Source organism: Dermacentor variabilis, chromosome 7, assembly GCF_050947875.1.
Source record: "Dermacentor variabilis isolate Ectoservices chromosome 7, ASM5094787v1, whole genome shotgun sequence".
NCBI lineage: Eukaryota > Metazoa > Arthropoda > Arachnida > Ixodida > Ixodidae > Dermacentor > Dermacentor variabilis.
The window spans coordinates 113,125,817-113,146,514 of NC_134574.1; the positions used below are offsets into that span (position 1 = coordinate 113,125,817).

Sequence of the window (20,698 nt, forward strand, 5' to 3'; positions counted from 1 at the left end):
AGTTTTCGACTGTCGACATAATAATCCTGGGCAAACTGAAAGCACAGGATCGTTTACAGACGCTATCTCCTTACCGAATGCGTACAGTGAACGCCACTGCGCCTGGTCGCCGCGATGGAGTCTCCCGAACCGGCTTCTTGCGTGAAAGGTAGCCAAACGCTGAGAGCAAACAATGTGAAACATCTTGTTATAGTGGGCTGTCTGTATAACCAAATGGGGCATAACAGAATGGAGCCTCAATCCAGCGATCGCACGGGTTCGCAGCGACCGACTACGCGTCTACCGGCATGTCCGCGCACAATGTTTTCCTTTCGCTGTGAGCGCGTTTTCGCACCGTGCCGTGAGCTCTAGGCCGCAGCATATGAGCATTTGACAGTACCTAGCAACCATTGTTGCGTGGACGCTATCAGAACTGTTCAAAAATAATTTCATTATAGAGACTTCGATGCCTACGGCGACTGTGTTGTTCCGTTGCGGCGATTCAATCTTTTTTTGTCTTGTAAATTCTTGGGAATTTCAATATTATTTCTCAAGTTGCGTCGAACTGTATGTTTATTGGTCTTCTCAGCGTGCGATTTCCCTCTGTTTCTTTTTTGTAATCCAGTGCATTAATTCTTAACGCAAACATGACCATATGCCACGCCTTTCTTTAATGTGCGTCTTACCGCTCCCTTTCCGTTCCAGTGAACTTGCCAGTATCTAGCATCAACAAGTTCATCCTGACATTAGACGGGCAGCGGGCGAGCGTCACAGTGCGACACCGAACATCGCGCAGTGCCGGCGCCGTAGCAGAAATCTTCGCGTGTGCGCTTGCTGCATGCCTGAGTTCTAGCCGATGCGTGTCTGCCGGTTCTAAGTTTCGCCAGCCAAGCTTCACGCAGCTCCTTGCCCTGCGGCTACGTGTGAATAAGGCTGACACCGGGCTCCGTTGCATACGTCCAGCACTGCGGCACTGAGCAGTAGCTTACCATGCTGCACGCCTCCAAAGGCAGCCGCTACCTATTATAGTAGGTTCAAATGTTGTCAAGCAGACACCCAAGGCGGCAAAACCTAAACACTTAATCAGAACTGCGGCGCACGTGGGACTTTACACTTTCGTTTTCAGCTAGCTTCGGCGCTTCCGAAGCAGCCGACGCGGCCGCTGTGTCCACGTGATCCCTCATGTCACGTCACGCCGACGGTGGCGCCAGCCTTTCCAGTGGTGGAGCTCGCCGCCAATATTGAAAGCCATCTGCTACGTGGCCAAAGTGCGCACCCACGCGGGCCTTATCTTCAAAATGATCTGCGATGTCTGCAGAGTAAGCGTGAGCGTAGGTTAAGTGCTTAGTGCAGAGTAGTAGTTTCGTACGCGTTGTGCTTTTGACGTTTCGTTAGCGTTGAAGCGACAGGTGCACGAAGGTCCAGTCGATCTGTGCTCTGCCGCGAACTCTCACTACAACATATTGACAGGGTGTTCTAACGCCCACTGAACGAGATGTGCTCACGTTTACTTGTGGGCTTGACACCGTGTTTGTTAATTTAGTTAGGAAAAGTTGGCGGGCTTGTTGGTTGAATCCAGGATAGCACGTAGAAAGAAACGAGCACTTAGAAAGAAACAGACACACAGAGCCAGCGCTGTCTAAATATTATATGATTGTTAATTTAGTTAGTAAGCGAATGTTCACAAGTTTATATGGTGCACAAGTCTATGCTGCTTACTTCGTAGAGCAATCTACCAATTTGTTATCGCAATCAATGCTTCGCCTTTCGGGCGAAACTACTTTTTTTATTATTATTTTACTTCTCTTTGACGCATGTGCTGCCGCAGTAGCCACATAAAGAAAAGAACACTAGTTGCCTTTTACCATCGCAGACTGGTCAATCAACTGTAGCGCATATCTCGCGAAAATGTTATGACCCCTTTGAAACAATGTCATTCAAAATGTCAGCGGGTGTTTTCCGCTTTGGTAGGGTCGTTTTATTCTTTTGCACGGCTATATATAAGTGTTTTTCAGCTAAACACACACGTCAGGGTACCTTATCGTAGCAAAGCAATGTCTTCCGAGAGATGCCTTGTAGTTCTTGTGCTCTCAGCCATAGTCTCAGGAGCGTGGTTAGTTGATGGCTCCACTGTAAGCAGTGACCCACAAAACCAGGACTACCCTATCGATCAGGTAAGTATCCTAGGACATCCGCTTGCTCTTTGGAAATTCCATAAATTTGGCGGCATTTTGCAGCTTAGTAAAATGCTCATTAGGTTTGTCACATGGCGCGTGCAGTTTAAGACAAGAGTACTTTGCACGAGGAATGAGTGCAATAAATGCAAGAAAATAAAAATGGTCGTGCATAATATCCGGCCTATATAGTTATTTATTCATGGCTCGTTAATATCATCTAAGACGTGCAAGCGGAAATAGCGAACTGGTACACATTGCTCTAGTGTTAAAAGGGCCCCTGAAACGGTTCGGACAAATTTTGTAGACGCGTAGGGTACAGCTTAAGTAGAACATTCGAACCACAATTTGAGTGAAGCGTTACGTATAAATGGAGCTACAAGCGATTAGAACTTACCCTCCTCCCCATCCACGCTTTTCCTCCTCAACTCGTTCGCCGAGTGAGCGGGGCTACGCTCCGCTTTCACTGGTCCTGCGTCACGATGCGACGTCACATTGTCCACTTCCGGTTGTTTTGGAGCCCGCCCCCGCCCGCGCGAGACCTCTCCGCTAGCCGCTTGGCTGTCGACCCCAAGCGAGAGCTATCGAAGCAGCGTGCGTTGCGAGCATTCTGTCGTAGCGCCGAACGTGTCTGGTATTCCGTTAACCACAGGCAAGCTGGTCATTTCGGCAAATCACTGGAGGCATAAACTCAAGCTGATAAAGGAACTTTGGCGTAGACGTACGTGAGCAGCCTGATCGGTCTACACGGTCCAGACACTTGTTGGCGCAGCGCTTAACCAACCAAACAAAGCGCTAATATTGCTCTAACCAAGTGTAAAACATTTTAAACATTAATAAAAACAACGTGTCGATGATTACACTCCTGCGAAAAATACGCACCAGCAGCAAAGAAGAATACGCTTCGTTGTTGCTACTGTGTATGGTTGCGCTCTATGCCACCAGGTGGCTGCACCGTGCAGACCATTCACATTTGCCCTTCTGCTCATCTCTGCTCATCCCGTTACGGCACAGTCAAGCGGCCAGACCCTGTCCCCTTGCGCTTACGTTTGCCCTAATACGGGACTCGCGAAACGCTGTTGCGTTAGTAATCTGCCGGTGTAAAGTGACGGCCACAAACGCGCAAATCCTGGCGCCGATCGGATAGCGGCAGTCCGATGCGCAGCAGCCAGTTCGCTCGTACGCTGCCTTGCAGAGGGACACGATGTCGCAGCTTGACATATTGCCAGTCGCTATGTTTGCAGTCCACAAGGCAACAAAGTCGAATCATAGTGCTCGCGAAAAGACTGAGACCAACTGTGACCGCGGAGCTCTCGTCATAATGGAGTACGTTGTAACACAAGCAGGCGACACTTGCTGTGCCGGAAGTGCTTAATGTACTGAAAAATTGTTCTTGTGCATTCTCTTTATGCTACTTTCTTATCATAAAAACAAATTAACTGACATTCCAACTATTACGAAGATCATTTGTTTACCATAAAGTTGGAAAAATTATCGATCACGCGCCCTGGTCAGCCAATCGGATAGCTCGCCCCACTGACGTCATATGGGTGATTTTGGTCATATGGGTAGGGGCGGCTTAAAATTCCGCCGAGCAGTGCGCTGCGATCGGCAGCGATGTGCATTTTTAAAACCTTATAATAAATTACACGCTTTACGCAGAGCACTCAGATGTGTCAATTAATGATCAGAAGGACCAACTCTAACGACTCAGTACGTTTGTAGAAAATCTTCAAAAGCGTTTCAGGGTCATTTTAAGAGCAACACCTGTATGTTTTAGATTAATCTTGCGAGATCATTGTATTCACCAAGCTAACTTGAAGCTTCGAAGCGCTGGGAAGGCTGTACTTGATGTTATCGAACAGCTGCCTTTGTAAACATTTCCTTATTAACTCTTCCTAATCATATAAGAAATTGTCCGATTGATTGATTGATTGATTGATTGATTGATTGATTGATTGATTGATTGATTGATTGATTGATTGATTGATTGATTGATTACCCTTACGGTTATGCTGAAATTGTGGAGCGTTTATTATTCCAGTGCTTCTAGGCATGTCTTCATTGTAACGCTCTTCATGGGTGTATGCCCATGCAGCCTTAAGTCGCATTGTTCCGCCCCTGGAATGTTGATATTAGTGAGCTTGGGAAATGATGACGCCAACCTTACCCTTCATAGCCCTGCCAGGTTTCTCCATGACGCATATGTTCGCATTAGCTAAGTTCTTTGTCCGCAATGTTCAGGCAGCCTTTATTATGCCAGCATGCTCTCAACTTCATGAAGAACGCCATTAACTTGGCTCAGCGGCCACTTCCAATAAGAACGCGAAATTTACTGAGGTCAAATGCTGCGTATAGCTTTGATTGATGGCAGGAGGAAGTGCGTTGCACTGGGGTGCATGTACATGCTTCTGTGTAGCGATAGTGCCTATGCTCGTGGACAACTTTCTGTGGGTATGAAGGTAAAGTTGCGAGGCTGAAGCTCCGGCACATGTGTTACCGTGTCAAGTAGGCCGCCAAAGTTTGACAGTGCTTTTAGTTCCTCAGAAGAGACGTTTAGTCGGCGCGGCTTTCACGTGCGATGGTTTCGCGTTTGCTTAGGCGAGAAGGGAAAATGTCGCAATATAAATACTTTTACATTCAATGGTCTGTTTTCTCTTATTTAACTGTTGCTAATAAGGTGTTTATGTTGTGTCTTCTCCATCTTATACTAACGTGGGGGAAAATGCAGGAGTCTCTTCAGAAGCGCTTTCACTTGTGCGCGCTTTGCCTCAGAAGATTTCCCTTCATAGCCACAGAAAGTTTTCCACGAGTAAAGTAGCCGATGCTGACGATTGCACCCGAGTTTTAACAGCATTGTATGAACCCAATTTCATATTTAGAACAATGTACTTTCTGGGCTCGTAGGAACTTTTCAGTAATCCACGCAAAGACCAGCGATAGGAAATAGCTATTACCACGGAGAATACTAAAGACCAGATTTTGCTTAGTCTTCATGCCTCTGCAATTGCTAGAAAAAGCGAAAGTACCACGAACAAGTATATACAAGACGCGCACGCATGCCCTGACAAACTACGTATGCTGGTTTCGACAAAACATATGCATCTCTAATATACATAATAATATCTACGTGAAGGCACGCTTTCGTTAACCGGTTAATTAAATGGCGTACAACTGTTTAGCAATGCACACGTCTTTCAAAATAACAATTACGTGCTTGTCCGACAAAACGGAGAAAAACCCACAATTAGGCCATCTCTGATCGGACGACCTTGCTATGCCATTGCCTCTAGAATTGGCCCGCTTCACCATTGATATATATATATATATATATATATATATATATATATATATATATATATATTGTGAGCATTATATTACCCTTTCATCTTCTTCATCTGTATATATTCATCATCATGGCCAGCGTCATGGTCTTCAGCGCGCGACCGGCGCAATACGCCGTTGAGGCTTCACAGCTGTCTCTCAAGTGGTGGAGGGTGCATTCGATCCCTTGGTCCTCTACGCCTTCGAGTTTCCCTGGGGCTTCGTACAGGCCGCCGCTTGCTCCACCTTTCCGCCAGGATGCCCCAAGAAGATCCTCCAGGAGCCTCCGGCATCACCGTCTGTTCGCCACCAGCCGTTCCTTTATGGACCATCAGCACGCGGCAGCGCGATCCCACCATGTTCGCTGGCCTTCGTATTGACGACGTTGATGACTGGCTGGACAATTATGACCGCGTGAGTGAGTCTAACCGGTGGGATGAGGGGCACAAGCTTCGCAGCGTCGCATTCTACCTCACTGACGTTGCCAGGACTTGGTTCCTCAACCACGAGAGCACCTTGCCTGACTGGGCGGCACTCAAACACCTGCTTCGGAAGATTTTTGGCCCTGCCAACGTGCGCTCTGAGGTCGCCAAGGAAAAGATTGATGGACGCATGCAACTTCCCGGGGAAACATACACATGTTATATCGAGGAGGTCCTCGCCCTTTGTCGCCGTGCTGACATCACCATGACGGAATCTGATTATGTTCGTCACATCCTAAAGGGCATTGCTCACGTCGCGTTCAACGCACTGGCGATCAAGAATCCTAATACCGTTAACGATGTGATCGCGACTTGCCAACACCTGGACGCACTGCAGGCCATCTGTTTGCAACCAGTTGCCGGTGACGCGCCTCCATCGTCGGATACTGACCTGCGTATGCTGATTCTGACTCTTATACGCGAAGAGCTCCAAGCGTGTGGCCTGCTCAGTCCTCCCGTTCTCCAGCCTCAGCCTTCGGTTCCTGGCCTGCGCGACATCATCAAAGAGGAGCTATCCTCCATGACCTGTAATGCGAGCTGTGGTCCTCCTTCGCCACCCACCTCCTATGCTCAGGTTGCGGCTATGCAACCAGCGTTCGTTCGGACAGCGCTTTCTGCTCCTGCTACTGCCCCCAACTATCTGGTGACTCTACCACCCCGTCCGCCTGCCACAGGATATTACACTACCCGGCCTACGCCCCGCCCCATTTGTTATTATTGTGGTATTCGCGGTCACATATCGCGTTTTTGCCGAAGACGCGAACAGGACGAACGCGTGGCTACGATATTTATGAGAGAGACCCGTTGCTTCCTCCGAGTCTCTACCAGCGCCGGCTCTCCCCACGCTCACTTTCTCCACTTCCCGAAGCGCCTCGCAACTACCGTCCAGGGTGTCGCCGCTCGCCCTGCCCTCTCCGACGCTCGACATCACTCCTGCAATCGGCCACCCGCATGCCTGACTACCGATCGGAAAACTAGATGGTGCAGTTTTTGGAGGGAAAGCTGCATGGCTCGCACAGACTACAACTCCTCCAGCATGCCTGGGCAATACTTTATTCGTGTGCGTAGAAGGTGTACCAGTCCTAGCATTGCTTGATACGAGAGCAGCTATTTCTATTATTCATGCTGGCTTGTGCGCTCGTCTACGCAAAGTAACTACACCTCACAGTGGAGCTCTTCTTCGTGGTGCAAATAATTTTGTGATTCAGCCATGGGCGCAATGCACCGTTAGAGTTTCGATCGATGGGATACGCCACCATATCCAGTTCGCAGTGTTGACTTCCTGTGCTCACATGCCTATACTAGGGTGGGACTTTCTCTCTTCGACGTTGGCTTTCATCTCGGGCCGTGAATGCCTCGTTAACTTGACAGAGACCGACAATTCCGATGACGTGCGCGAACCGCGCCTTCGCTTACGAACTGCTGACGATTGTATGGTGCCCCCTGGTTGCGAACAACTCCTTGCAGTTAACTCTGACATCACTGATGGTGACGTTTTAGTTCTACCGTCAGCCCGTTTCTTATCCAAAGAGATTGCTCTGGCACCCAGCCTTGTTCACTTCACCAACGGCATGGCCACTTTGGCTGTACTCAAGACAACCAATGAGCCAGTCCTGCTTTCTAAAGGAGCCGCTCTCATGTGCTTCTTGGACACTCAGCCTGTCTCTCTGCTTACCTCGACTACTGCTGCTTCACGACCACCCACAGCTATGAATCCGGTCCCTGCTTCTGATCTCGCTAGTACCATCAGCTCCGATCTAACGCAGCAGCAGACGGGGGAGTTACTGGCGTTGTTATCCAAGCATAAAGACTGCTTCGACGTCCACTCTCCTCTTCTGGGACAGACTTCTGCGACGGCTCATCGCATACACACAGATGGAACTACCATCGTGCGCCGGCGGCCATATCGCGTTTCTTCCGCTGAACAACATATCATCGATACATACGTTGGCGACATGCTACTAGCATAATACGCCCATCTTCAAGTCCTTGGTTATCAAATGTCGTTTTAGTGCGTAAGAGGGCTCAATGTGATTTTACCTTGAACAATATAACGCGCAAAGATTTATATCCACTGCCCCGAATCGATGATGCGTTAGATTTATTACAGGGCGCGGAGTATTTCCCCAGCGTTGATCTACGCTCCGGATACTGGCAGATACCCATGCACGAAGCAGACAAAGAGAAAACTGCTTTTGCCACACCCATGGACTTTACGAATTTAACGTAATGCCTTTCGGCCTGTGTAATGCTCCCACCACATTTGAGCGGATGATTGACAGCGTACTACGGGGCCTAAAGTGGAAGACTTGCTTATGCTACCTTGACGACATCATCATATTTTCGTCGACCTTCCATCAGCACTTGTAGCGCCTCGACGAAGTCCTGACATTCCTCTAGGATGCTGGCCTTCAGCTGAATACAAAAAAGTGCCACTTCGCCAGCGAAACCATTAGAGTGCTCGGACACCTTGTCAACTAGCCAACGTAATGACTCCTACTGCCACTCCGTTATGGAACGTTTTCGCGGATGATCTGGCCCACCTAACGCTCGCCTCCTTCGGTAGTTGAAGAACTTCAAGATCAAAAATTCGATATTATACCCGTACGTCTTTCATCCCGAAGGACACCGTTGGGTCCCTTTCGTTCCCCGGTAACTTAGGGCCCAGATATTGGAGACCTTTCACGACGATCCCTCTGCCGGTCACTTTGGTTTCCATAAAACCTACGAGCGAATTCGCAGCCGCTTCTCTTGGCCTGGACTTGCAACCAGCGCAGCGAAATACGTGGCTTCCTGTTCGGTCTGCCAACACCGCCAACGATAGACCTCACCTCCGGCTGGACTGCTCCAACCTGTCCCGTGTCCTGAACCTCCTTTCGTAGTCGTTGGTATCGACCTCTATGGACCCCTACCCTTAACCACTGGTGGTAAACGATGGATCGTCACAGCTGTAGACCCCTTGACACGGTACGCTGAAACAGCCGCACTATCTTCGGTATCCGCAGAGGAGGTTGCATACTTTTTCGTGGAAGCCATCTTTTTACGGCACGGAGCCCCACGTGTGCTTTTGAGTGACCGCGCAGGACCTTTCTCTCTACATTTATCGAGGATGTTCAGCGTGCGTGCAATACCATCTATAAAACGACTTCCAGCTACCACCTTCAATCTAATGGTCTCACAGAGTGCTTTCATCGCACGCTGTCCGACATATCTATGTACATCAACCCTGAACACACCAATTGTGATGTCATTCTACCATTCGTCACTTTCGCACACAACACGGCCGTCCAACACACTACGGGATACTCGCCCTTTTTCCTTGTGTATGGTCGCCAACCACTCACTATCCTCGACACTTCTTTCTTCGGTGTCCCCGTGCCTTCGTCCACATCAGTGTGTGAGCAGTTCGCTTAGCGCATTGCCCGGTGTCGCCAATGTGCCCACCTCAACACAGACGCCAGTCAACAAACAGCAAAATTCGCTATGATGCATCTCACCGTGTCATTGCCTTCCACCCTGATGACGAAGTGCTACTGTGGACCCCAGTTCGCGCTCCTGGATTGTGCGAGAAATTTCAGCCCCGTTTTATCGAGCCCTACATTGTTCGGGAACAGACTTCGTCAGTTAACTATCGTGTCACTCCAGTTGTTCCGCCTGTGGACGGCCGCTGCCGTTCCACAGAGATTGTGCATGTTTCGCGTTTAAAACCTTTCATACGGCGTTTCCCGCCATAACCAGCGGCCAGGTTGGCCGCTTCCACGCGCGGGGGAAACTGTGTGAGCATTATATTAACCCTTCACCTTCTTCATCTCCATATATCCATCATCATGGCCGGCGTCATCGTCTTCAGCGCACGACTGGCGCAATAAACCGTTGAGGCTTAACAGCTGTCTCTCCAGATATATATATATATATATATATATATATATATATATATATGTGTGTGTGTGTGTGTGTGTGTGTGTGTGTGTGTGTGTGTGTGTGTGTGTGTGTGTGTGTGTGTGTGTGTGTGTGTGTGTGTGTGTGTGTACGGGCAATCAGAAGTAGTGCTATTGTTAAATTCCTGGCGACCTTCCTGCAGACGCCTGCGTGGTATGAAATATGTTTTATACAGATTTTCCAAATAAGAACTATACGGCCCACAAAGCCGTTTATGCTGATGTGGCCCTTGGACAGAAGCTCCCAGCCTTACCGTCACCGGCCTTGCCGGGGCAAAACTTAGATATTAGTTTGTTTACCTTTCCGAACGCGAACCTATCAAATACCAGTACAGTTGCAGGGAAAGTTCAGTTTTAAGCTACTAGGCTACGGAAAACCCCTGAGCAATGACTTGCTCAGGCCAAAGTATGAGGTCGGGATGGCACTGCGCAAGGACCGTAAAAATAACTACCACCTGGTGACCAGCAACGCTAACCTGAGCTTTGCACATCCCAACAACGGCGGCCATCGCACGGGCACAGACACGTATGACTTGGGTCGTGGGAAGTATAATAACTTTTTTCATGCGGCGACAGACTGGCACTAAAGCCAGAGACATGCACCCCAATATGAACCAAAGCGCTGACGCCGTTGACGTGAGCTTCAGGTATGTGCCGGTGGGCACGTAAGGGCATCTGAAGATTTTGGGTCACGGTTGACAGTACAATTTCACCTTCAGAAGCTCCGGAGTATTGCTTTCAGGCGAAAAGCGACGGCGATGGAGGCGGTGAACGAGATGGCCGGCGATGCGGTGGAGGCGGCTGGGCGTAGAGCGCCTTCCTTCGCCAGGGGCAATGAGTGCAGAGAATTAGGTGCGGGCAGACAGCGGCTAGCACTAAGGAAGGCACCAGAGTAAGCGGGAAATGGGTTAGAGCCCTGAGAGGGCCACTGTCTGGCAATTGCGAGGAATGTGTCCAGCTCGGCTGCAGCTGAAACAGCTAGGCTTATCGTCGGCTGGCCTTCATTCTTACGGGTTTCTGGAACGACGAAGAGCGTAGGGTCCGCGACCAGACCTGCCAGTAGAGACTAGGGCGGTGTCAGGAGCAGACAGCAAAGAGAAGGCCAAGGTTGGTAAATTCATGGGGAAGAACAGCCTGGATCCAAGAAACAGCCGGCGTCGATGTCTCAGATACAGTGGGTTTATAAAAAGCCGGATATGGCGGCCCCAATTTCTCGGTGTACGGTGCGCGTCGCGTCGTCTGGTGGGAACGGTTAACAAGCAGTCACCTCGCAGGAAGACGTTGCAGCGGCTATCGGTTGACGTTCTTACATATGCGAGATGCGTCATCGTTTCGCTTGCTCAAAACGGTGGCACTCTTTGACCACACTGTCAACCGTGGTCACGTTGGTGAAGAGGAGCAGATTGGCGTAATAATAGCATGTCTGATTTTCGCTTTAATAATTACGAGCAGATTGAATGCGTCGCCTGCGATTCCCTTGAAAACGTGGGTGATCTTGTCAGCCTCGGGCACCTTCTGGTCAACTGGCAGACACAAGGCCAGCCCAAGTATGGCTGAGTTGACGTCTGGGTATGTACCGCCAGTTGTGTCGGCCAAACGGATGCTGCTTGAACGTGTCCCAGATGGTCATATTGACCTCGTCGCTACGAAACCATATGCTAAAGGATCCGCCGAGGTAAAGCATGACGTTGGCCAGCATTACAGTTGGATCCCAGCTATTCCATTTACTGACACGCTTATACATGCTTAACCAGTCAACCACGTCATCGCTGTTTGCACCGGAAAAGATCCCGGGATCGTGGAGCGGTGAGAGGGTGATAAACTGGGTGGGTGGTCGCAGGCGTAGCTGGCGGCGACGTGTCATCACCTGGGGGCATGGTGGCAGATTCGACATGGCGTCCGCGACGAGGCTCCGTCGTCAAAAGAAGTACCCAGCACCTCCACCAAATAAATTTTACGTGGAAGCACAGTCGTTAAACTATTTACGTGGTATATTTACAAGGAATACCAAGTGCTGGCCAACATGGAAACCAGCCAATATCAAACAAAACACATCATCGTCCTCAGATCAGAGAGCGATTGATTGTGGGCGCATCCCACTAAATCCAAGTGTCCGCATCATCACCTTCGAATAGCACGTAGCAATTGAGACCCCTGAAAATAGATGGCACAGTGGCACCATGGTAGCTCAGTCGGTAACAAACTACACGCGTTACGCGAAGACGTGGGTTCGTATCCCACATGCGGTCCGTTGTTTTTTCGTCTCCTTTAATACCCATATATTTATTGATTTTTTTTTCAGTTCCATAATACCGCCAATATTTGTGCGATGTCTTTTTGTCCTGCTCCAACTTTTTTTTGTTCGCTAATGAGACCTCCTCTTGAATTCGCCTCTGTTACTTGGAATAACTTAGGAGCTTCTTGTAATGAGAAAATTGAGGTAGTACATGAACGTTTTGTCCCAATTGTGCATGATAGACACTTTCAACATAGGTGTACTTTGACTACTAACACTTTCTTAAAGATCAGAAACTTGGTATGCACAGCTGCAGGAGCCGGTGTCTAGATTAATTTTTTGTATAAATCCCTCAAGGAAGACGTGCCTGACCTGCTTTGTGGCATTACCATGTATAGTCGCGATCAATTTGAAGGTGATCGCATGAGCATCGACCGGCGGGCCTTCCAAGCAGTATAGCGGCCGATTTCGGAACTGCGAAGATAAAAATTACGCTGCCTTCTTCCCCTATTATGCTCTTCCAGGCTGTGGCCATCACCCTCCAAGACCAACTCGCCACATTTTTGCGTCTGTTTCCCTTTCATGGCAATGATCTGTGTGCGTCGCTTCCTCATGCATATCTTGGCTAACAATGACGCCTCCGTGCAAAGGCTCATAACGCAATCGAAATGAATTCGCAGGTTATGCCGTGAACGTTGACGGGAGTGACAGCTTTTCAGGGAATGCCAAAAGAGAGAGAGGGGAGCTATGCGATGTTTCCCTCTCGACCGACGGTGATGACGTAACGTGGCGCTGCTCCTAGTTTTGGTCGCCGCTCGAGCGATCACCTTCAAATTGATCGCGACTGTACGTTCGAGCGAGGTAGACACGATGTTTTGAAGACTTTGTTCACAAAATGCAAATGAAAGGCTCACATTTGTAGCGAATTCAAATACCATGGAGTTAGCGTGCTCTGAGGTCTTTCCGTTCTCCACAAAAGTTGTGGTTCTTGAGTGACCTCACGACCAGTACTGCTCTGCTGGACATCGACCAACGCACGATCGCCTTGGCTGCGGTGATGCGGTGTGTGCCCTCGGAGTGCGGTGAAGTGCGTGTCTGTTCTACGTGCTGAAATTCGTTAGTAAAAGGTGTCGTGCCGTGTGCTGCAGCAATATGTAGGTATATGCATGTACCCCGCGGTGCCCCATCTTCCGAGGCCCAGTATCGTAGAGGAGCGACTAGTCGTGCCTCGCTTTCTATTTATGTGCATAAGGCGTTTCACGCAAGGCTATGCACAGTTCGCCTTTAAGGGGCTCACATACACAGCTTCGCTGATCATGACCACCACAGAGTGCAATAGAACAGCAATTTTTCTTTGTAAATATACCAGCTTGTTAATTCATCTTACTGGGTTCGGTACCACACGCGAGGGCAGGTAAATATGTCGCAATTTCACCCGAAAGGCGAAGCACCCATTGCGATAGCGAATTAGTAGATACATATACGAAGTAAAGATGGCAGCTTTATCGGCCGAATAAACTTGTAAACATTCGCTTACTAACAAGATTAGTCAGCACGGCACCACGCACGCACTGGTAAACATGAATACATCTCGCTAGATGAACGCGGAGACTCACTGTAGAAGTGGTGCAGTGCCAAATTACGGCAGCAGCAGCGAGAAAATTGACCTTCGTGCATCTCTCGTTTCTACGGGAACGAAACGTTGAAAGCACAGCGTATACAAAGGTACCGGTACTACGCGCATTCTGCATACATCGCAGATCGCTTTGAAGATGACGCTTGCGTGGGCGCGCACTTTGACCATGTCGCAACGCGCTTTCAAGATGGGGCACTCGCACGGCTGCGCCGTAAGCAGCAGCCGCCACAGAAGAACGCCCCCCTCCATCGCCTGATCCCCGTGCGTCACGCGCCACAGTAAAGGGCCCACTTCAGCCCCACCTTCCTCGCTGGCGCACACGAGATTGACCTGCGTTCGCCGGCTCACCATCACCCACTTTCGCTGGCTCATACAGCATACGCCACACGGCGGCGACTTCATCGTCCTTGGAATTTATACGGAACCTCACGACGACGGCGACGGCAGAAATGCGCCTGGTGTGTCGATATAATTCCTGTCGCAATAAAAACAATGGTAGGGAGCATGATCGTTGGATCCCACCAATTGTTAGTGCGGACGCGTTCATAGCGGTTCATCCACACTTCGACGTCGGTGTCGTCCAAGCCGGGCAACAGACCAGGTTCGCGAGCGTGGGCAAGCGTAACAACTGGAACAGTCTGACGAGTCGCAGCCGACGATGACGGAGCCCCATCTCCGGGGGCATGGTAGCGACCTCGATGTAGCAAGCACTGCGGAGCTCCGTGGCGAGGAAGGGTATCAGAATCCTCCACCATAATGTTATGTGCAGAAAAACACAGACAGAAACGGCCATTTGCACCGTATTTCAAAGAGTAGTGCAGCCAGAGACCAAGACAGCCAGCTCGTGCCAAGCTCAGATGCGCGTCTTCGCCTTCCTGTGCGCCATGCATCCTAAGCGCCAGTTGTATCACCCCGACATATATATATATATATATATATATATATATATATATATATATATATATATATATATATATCACAAACGATTTATTGAGAGGTGACACCATATCTTCAATTGTATTGATTGCATGCTTCAAAGAAGTAGCAAAAGCAATAGCCTCCAAAGACAGCAGTGAGTGCCGTTGAAGAGAAAAGAGAACAATCGTTAGCTCCTACCGGTGCTAACATATGGGGAACAAACCTAGAGGTGGACGAAGTTCTAGAACAAGTTAAGCACCGCCCAAAGAGTGACGGAACAAGAAACGTTAGGTGGACTATTCGTAGGCGAGGAGGGAGCGGTGTGAATCGGAATGCGAACAGGTATCGCGAGATATCCTACGCGTAGTATACATTAAGCGAAATGACTGGAGCACGGCAGCGCATGTAACACGTAGGGCAGATAGCTGATGGACCATTACAATTACAATATGGGTGCCAAGGAAAAGGAAAGCGCAATCGAGAACGGCAGAAAACTGGGTGGGGTGAGGAAATTAGGAAATTGACTGGTGCTAGTTAAAATCAGCTAGCACAAGGCTGGGATAATGGAAGATCGCAGCGAAAGGTCTTCGTCCTGCAGTATATTTAATAATCATAATGATTGGGATGGTATTTACATAACGAAAGCATAAAATATTGCATTTGTTTTATTTCAGTTCTTCAATACGACTGAGGAAATTTGGGTTTTTAACACTACTCAGCGAAATGCACCGATGTGCCGAAAGGACATCAACCACAACATGACTTCAAACACCACATTCTTTCAGAGGTCCTATCTAGAGAATGGGACAAAGTAAGAGATGGAGTTTCTTATGCGTCTTTCTTATTCGACATGAAATGACTAATTTGATTCCCCTTGAACAGCATAACAGAAGAACTGAAAGGAACTTTTGACTACCATCGTCAAGATCGAAACGAAGTCTACGACACAATTCATGTTTATGGCGGTAGGTAGTAGTGTGATGTTTTCCTACTGCCTATAGAACTGTTGAAATTATTTAATGAAGGTGCTATTAATAGAAGAAAATAAGCCCATTTACTTCCCTTGTAAGTAAATCTTCCAATCTATGATCTGCTCAGATTTCAGAAAGGAAATCGTGTCATTTGATTACGACCCATAAACAGTGCTCTCCCGTCATGTAGTCACTCGCTTATTTCGCAGTACTACTGTGCGTATAAACAAAGACAAACATCGTTTTCTGTGGTAGGACTCTGGGATAATTTAATTCATTCGGTATCCTGTTTATTTTCTAACGCTAAGCGATGCAAGAGAACGCAGTTTATATGTCACCGTATTGCGGCACAAATGTTTTTCTACAAAAGCAACCCGCCGATAATTTAAGAGCGGTGATGCTTATCACTCACGTTCTAGAAGAGGCAGCGCTCTAAGTGCTACAAATATACCATTTTGAGTTGGATAACGCACACCTATTTCTGAGTTCTTCCGTGGCCTTCTTCTACCATTAGTTCACCTATTTTGGCCACGAATGACACAGTTCACTGCCTTTCGCATTAGGTTAAAGAAACATTCTCCATGTTTTTCATTTCTCTATTGATTAGGCAACAATTGAGCATAATGCTTCACAAGTATCGACAGCTCCATTGTTGTCTCCATGCTAACAGCAGCAATTACTCGACATCATAAGAATGGCACAAAAATCACAGTTTTTTTCTTAATCTCGATGTCAGCTCTTTGATAAACCAACTGTAAGCTGACTGGTAGGCCATGCGCTGCAGCTTCCTTGCAAGCTTGTGAGGCAGCTTTCCCTACAATCTTCTATCTAAATGAATAGTAATGAAGAAATCGTGTTGTTTGGTGTCAAATGCATAGAGTATGCTTTCGTTTGCTGGAAACCAAAGAAACTGTTTCATTCCGCAGATTGCAGGGAGTAAAAGTCGAGGTCACAACTATTTCGTTCGTGTTCTTTACCATTGGGGGGTACGACCCATTGCTTAAGGGGGTGTAAGCAATTGATTGTCTTATATGATGGACAAACTTCTCGTTGGGCAGGCATACGCAAGCTTGCGCATTTAAAAACTGCGCTAGAGCAGTTCGCGGCTTCCTCCTCTGGCATTGCACTGGACCAATCTAATAACATTGCGCTGCGCGGCGTTTTGCAGCCGAGCTCCTATAGGGTACATTAAAGCGCTCTAAAATGTTCCTGTTTTTACTGCCGTCAGCTAAGATAACTATTAATTCGCCGTGCATACTTGGAAGGAAGGTAGAACATGTCAGGGTTTATGACAGGAGTAAATATGGCAGTCGTCGTGATTTAGAGGCTAAATTTATCTTCAGCCTGCTTAGATATGTTATGAATGAAAACATTAAAAAGTTTACAGCTCGCTCGTAGCACCACTGGTGCCAGTAATTATATATTTGAAACAAATGGGTGCCATGGTTCTTCGTAGTGCAATATTTACGGGGACACCACCCATTACAATGGGCCCGATGAACGTGCCTCTTAGGAATTGGTGCACATTTCTGGAAAAAAAATCATCCGAACGTTATAAGGGTGCAGATTAGTTATGAACCTAGAATTTAATTGTATGTTTTTGTCTATATCTATGCAAGAAAAAGCAGGTGTTTGTGTGGTTAGTTTTCCTGGTCTTCTCCTGGAGCTAAATGATGAAGTTTGTATATATTTCGTTGAAATATATTGCAGGCATGTTCTTGGTGACGGGCAACCAACGTTTAAAATGTATGGTTTAATTGTAATTTTAGTATAAAGTTAGTTACGCAAGCGTTCCAGAGCATTAAATAAGTACTTTTCAAGCTCCGTACGAATCGAGCTATTTGTGTTGAATGAACTGAACATGCTTCACAGTTGAAGTTTCGAAGCTTTTCTTTCGACGAACCCGTATGGGTTTCCTTCGTAGCAATTGCTACGATTGGATGGATGTATCGTTTTCCTATTATTTAATAACTTCTCTCCACCTTACCCGCCGAGGTTGCTCAGTGGCTGTGGTGTTGAGCTGCTGAGCACGAGGTCAGGAGATCAAATCCCGGCGACGGAGGCCGCATTTCGATGGGGGCGAAATGCGAAAACACCCGTGTACTTAGATTTAGGTGCACGGTAAGTAACCCAAGGTGGTCGAAATGTGCGGAGTCCTCAACTACGGCGTGCCTCATAATCAGAAAGTGGTTTTGGCACGTAAAGCCCCATAATTAATGTTTTTCTCCATCTTACGGGTTTCTGCGGAACTATTACGTCAAATTCTTGCCTTTGCTTCGAGTTGATGACATATCCGACTTCGCCCTGCCATCTGCTAGCCGCCTGGTTAGCTCAGATGGTATAATGGCTTCCCCGAAAAGGCTGCAGTACCGGGTTCGAGTCTCAGACGCGGGCGAATTTCTCATCAACTTTCGAGGAACGCGTATGGGTTTCCTTTGTGGCAATTACTACAATTGGGTGGGTCTCGAATATTTCCGTATTTATTTACTTATCTCCACCTTGCGGGTTTCCGCCGAACTATTACGTCAAAGTGTCAATTGCAACGCCACTAGTTCCAGCACCCACCACTAGGGACTTACTGCTCCGTGGGAAGGGACAGGGAGCTCTCAAATCGAACTGATTCTGGTAACGTTGGCCTAGGCCACCAAGTTCGACACGAATTCATGCTTGTTTCTCCACCCTGACCGCAAAAATATTTAGGCAGATCATCCATCGATTACTCTCATGTTACCATGAGGGCCAAACACAGGGTATGTTGTGTCGTCATAATTAAAATCACCTGCTCGTGTTCACGCTTCTAGACCTACACAGGCGGCAAAAAGCCGTAAAAGTGGTTTAATTTCAGCTTAGCAGTTGGCGTCAGAACGTTAGCGCTGGGGATGCACTGACGACGCGGAATGCTCTAAAAGCCTAATTGGTCACTGCATCATTAATTTACTATTTCGCTCTAGCGAGGTGTCTGACGGCAATGACGAACAGGCGCCAACTATACGACTAGAAGACGATGCGGTGGGATTGAACATATGCACCCCCGGATTTATAAATGGCCTCTACATGAAGGCTATGCTTGACTTGATCTAGACGATAATATCGAGAACGTGCCAAGACCCTCTTTCCCTTCCTTCTGCAGCGTTCCCTTCTAGTGTTATTTTGGCCAAGTCAAGACTGGACTTCAAGTTGAGTGGCATTTCTGAATACGTAGCTTAAAGGGGCGCTCGACCCTGCATTTGGGTAAGCAGGCTGGAAGGAACTGCCGCCAGACAGTATAGGTGAACTGAAGCGCAATTGTCGCATTCATGTAAACGCGGCAGATGGGTAAGTTCCCAAAGTATCTGTTGCATCATTGTACCGGGGCAGCATGTATTTACAGAACGGAGAGCACAAGCGGAGCAGGTGACGCGGAGCGTATGAACACGCTTGTAGCGGCAACTATAGAGTTTCTCAGTTTATTACATCCAGAGAAATCTGGTGCCACAGTATAAGCGAGTTTTCTAACTAGCGCTTTGCCGTCACGGGAATGGCGGTATATGGGTGTGCAAGGCTTGTGTTGGCAGGTGTTCTACGAGGCTTCGTCTAAGACGTGGATATGGCTGCGCAGATAATGCGTTCTTACAATAAAACCTTCGTCAAATGTTTGCATTCACCCATATTATGTCTTTCAATGATGATTACTCGCCTACAATACAGAATAAAACGAAGAAAAGCAAGAAGAGACAAGCTATACCAAATCGAGCGCAGATCTTGTCGCCTCTCCTACAACTTTAGCCGCCTGCTGATACTTTTTGCTTTTCATACAATGCGACATCCAATCGCAAGTCATCAAAATTAAACAAAGCATTGTAATTTTGTTATAATTACGCCAAAACCGCTCTTTACGTGCTGTTTCAGTACGAAATGAATAATGTGACAGACGAAACGGTACTAGCCCGGCGCGTATTAAAAATGGCCTGGCTTTCCTAGGACAATGTCAATCCGACGCCACAATATGCTGCCATTCCCATGCATACAACAGCACAGCGGGGGCGCTCTAACGTAAAACTACTCCCAACTTTTCTATTCCAATTCTGCAATCCGCCTTCTGCAATTGGTTAAAAAAAATTTTGGAGCACTCCCACTTCCCCTGTCTGTCACGCGACATCACGAAAACCGCGATAGCTCCCCATTTGATATAGCGTGTACACACTGATTATGCATGATTTGACCGAACAAAAGAAAAATAGTTATTTCTGATTCGACGCTTTTCGCGATTAGCCCTCGGTTATTGGTCAAAAGCTTTCGGGACCCGCCGTGGTTGCTCAGTGGCTATGGTGTTAGGCTGCTGAGCACGAGGTCGCGGAATCGAATCCCGGCCACGGCGGCCGCATTTCGATGGGGGCAAAATGCGAAAACACCCGTGTACTTAGATTTAGGTGCACGTTAAAGAACCCCAGGTGGTCGAAATTTCCGGAGTCCTCCACTACGGCGTGCCTCATAATAAGAAAGTGTTTTTGGCACATAAAACCCCATAATTTAATTTTTAAAAGTTTTCGGGCTTTACCCACTTCACCTGCCAGTCACGCTATGTCCCAAATCCACGAAAAATCACCTCGTCACAGTGACGGGTACGCGAACAAACCTGAATTTTCTTCTGAATAGCCTCAAGCTGTCCCGTTCCGAAAGGAAGAAAAGATGGCAGCGACCGATCGCTCAGGCAGTGGCTACTCGCACCTGCCAGAAAGCGTGGGTTTATTTGCGCACTATGAAAATTCTTGCGTGGCCATGTAAAATTTTCGAGCACTTTCGGCACGTTTACGACCTCGTTCTTCCTACTCTTTTTTTGCTGAGGATCCGTTTTACCGTCATTTTCAAGCTTCCGTTGCCTGCCGCCGCGATTTTCAACCAGCCACCGCAAGCTATGTGAGGGAAAGCGGACCAATCGCATACGCCGGCACACCTTCTTCATCCGGTTATCGATATTCAGCGCACTGGCTCGGCCCCATCGAGTCTATCTCCACTTGAGCTTGCTCCTCGCCTATACTGAGCCACCTAGATAAGACAAGC

The 20,698-nt window shown here is 48.0% G+C and overlaps 1 protein-coding gene across 1 annotated transcript in view; it reads left to right on the plus strand.

The window, feature by feature from the left end:
* The first annotated feature begins 2,022 nt into the window (after nt 1–2,022).
* Nucleotides 2,023–20,698, plus strand: part of LOC142587030 (uncharacterized) — a 38,087-nt gene continuing 19,411 nt past the window's right edge. Inside the window, exons 1-3 of the mRNA XM_075697913.1 lie at nt 2,023–2,153; nt 15,362–15,498; nt 15,570–15,652. Coding sequence (XP_075554028.1) covers nt 2,034–2,153; nt 15,362–15,498; nt 15,570–15,652 — 340 coding nt within the window. The 5' untranslated portion in view covers nt 2,023–2,033. The remainder of the gene's footprint in view (nt 2,154–15,361; nt 15,499–15,569; nt 15,653–20,698) is intronic.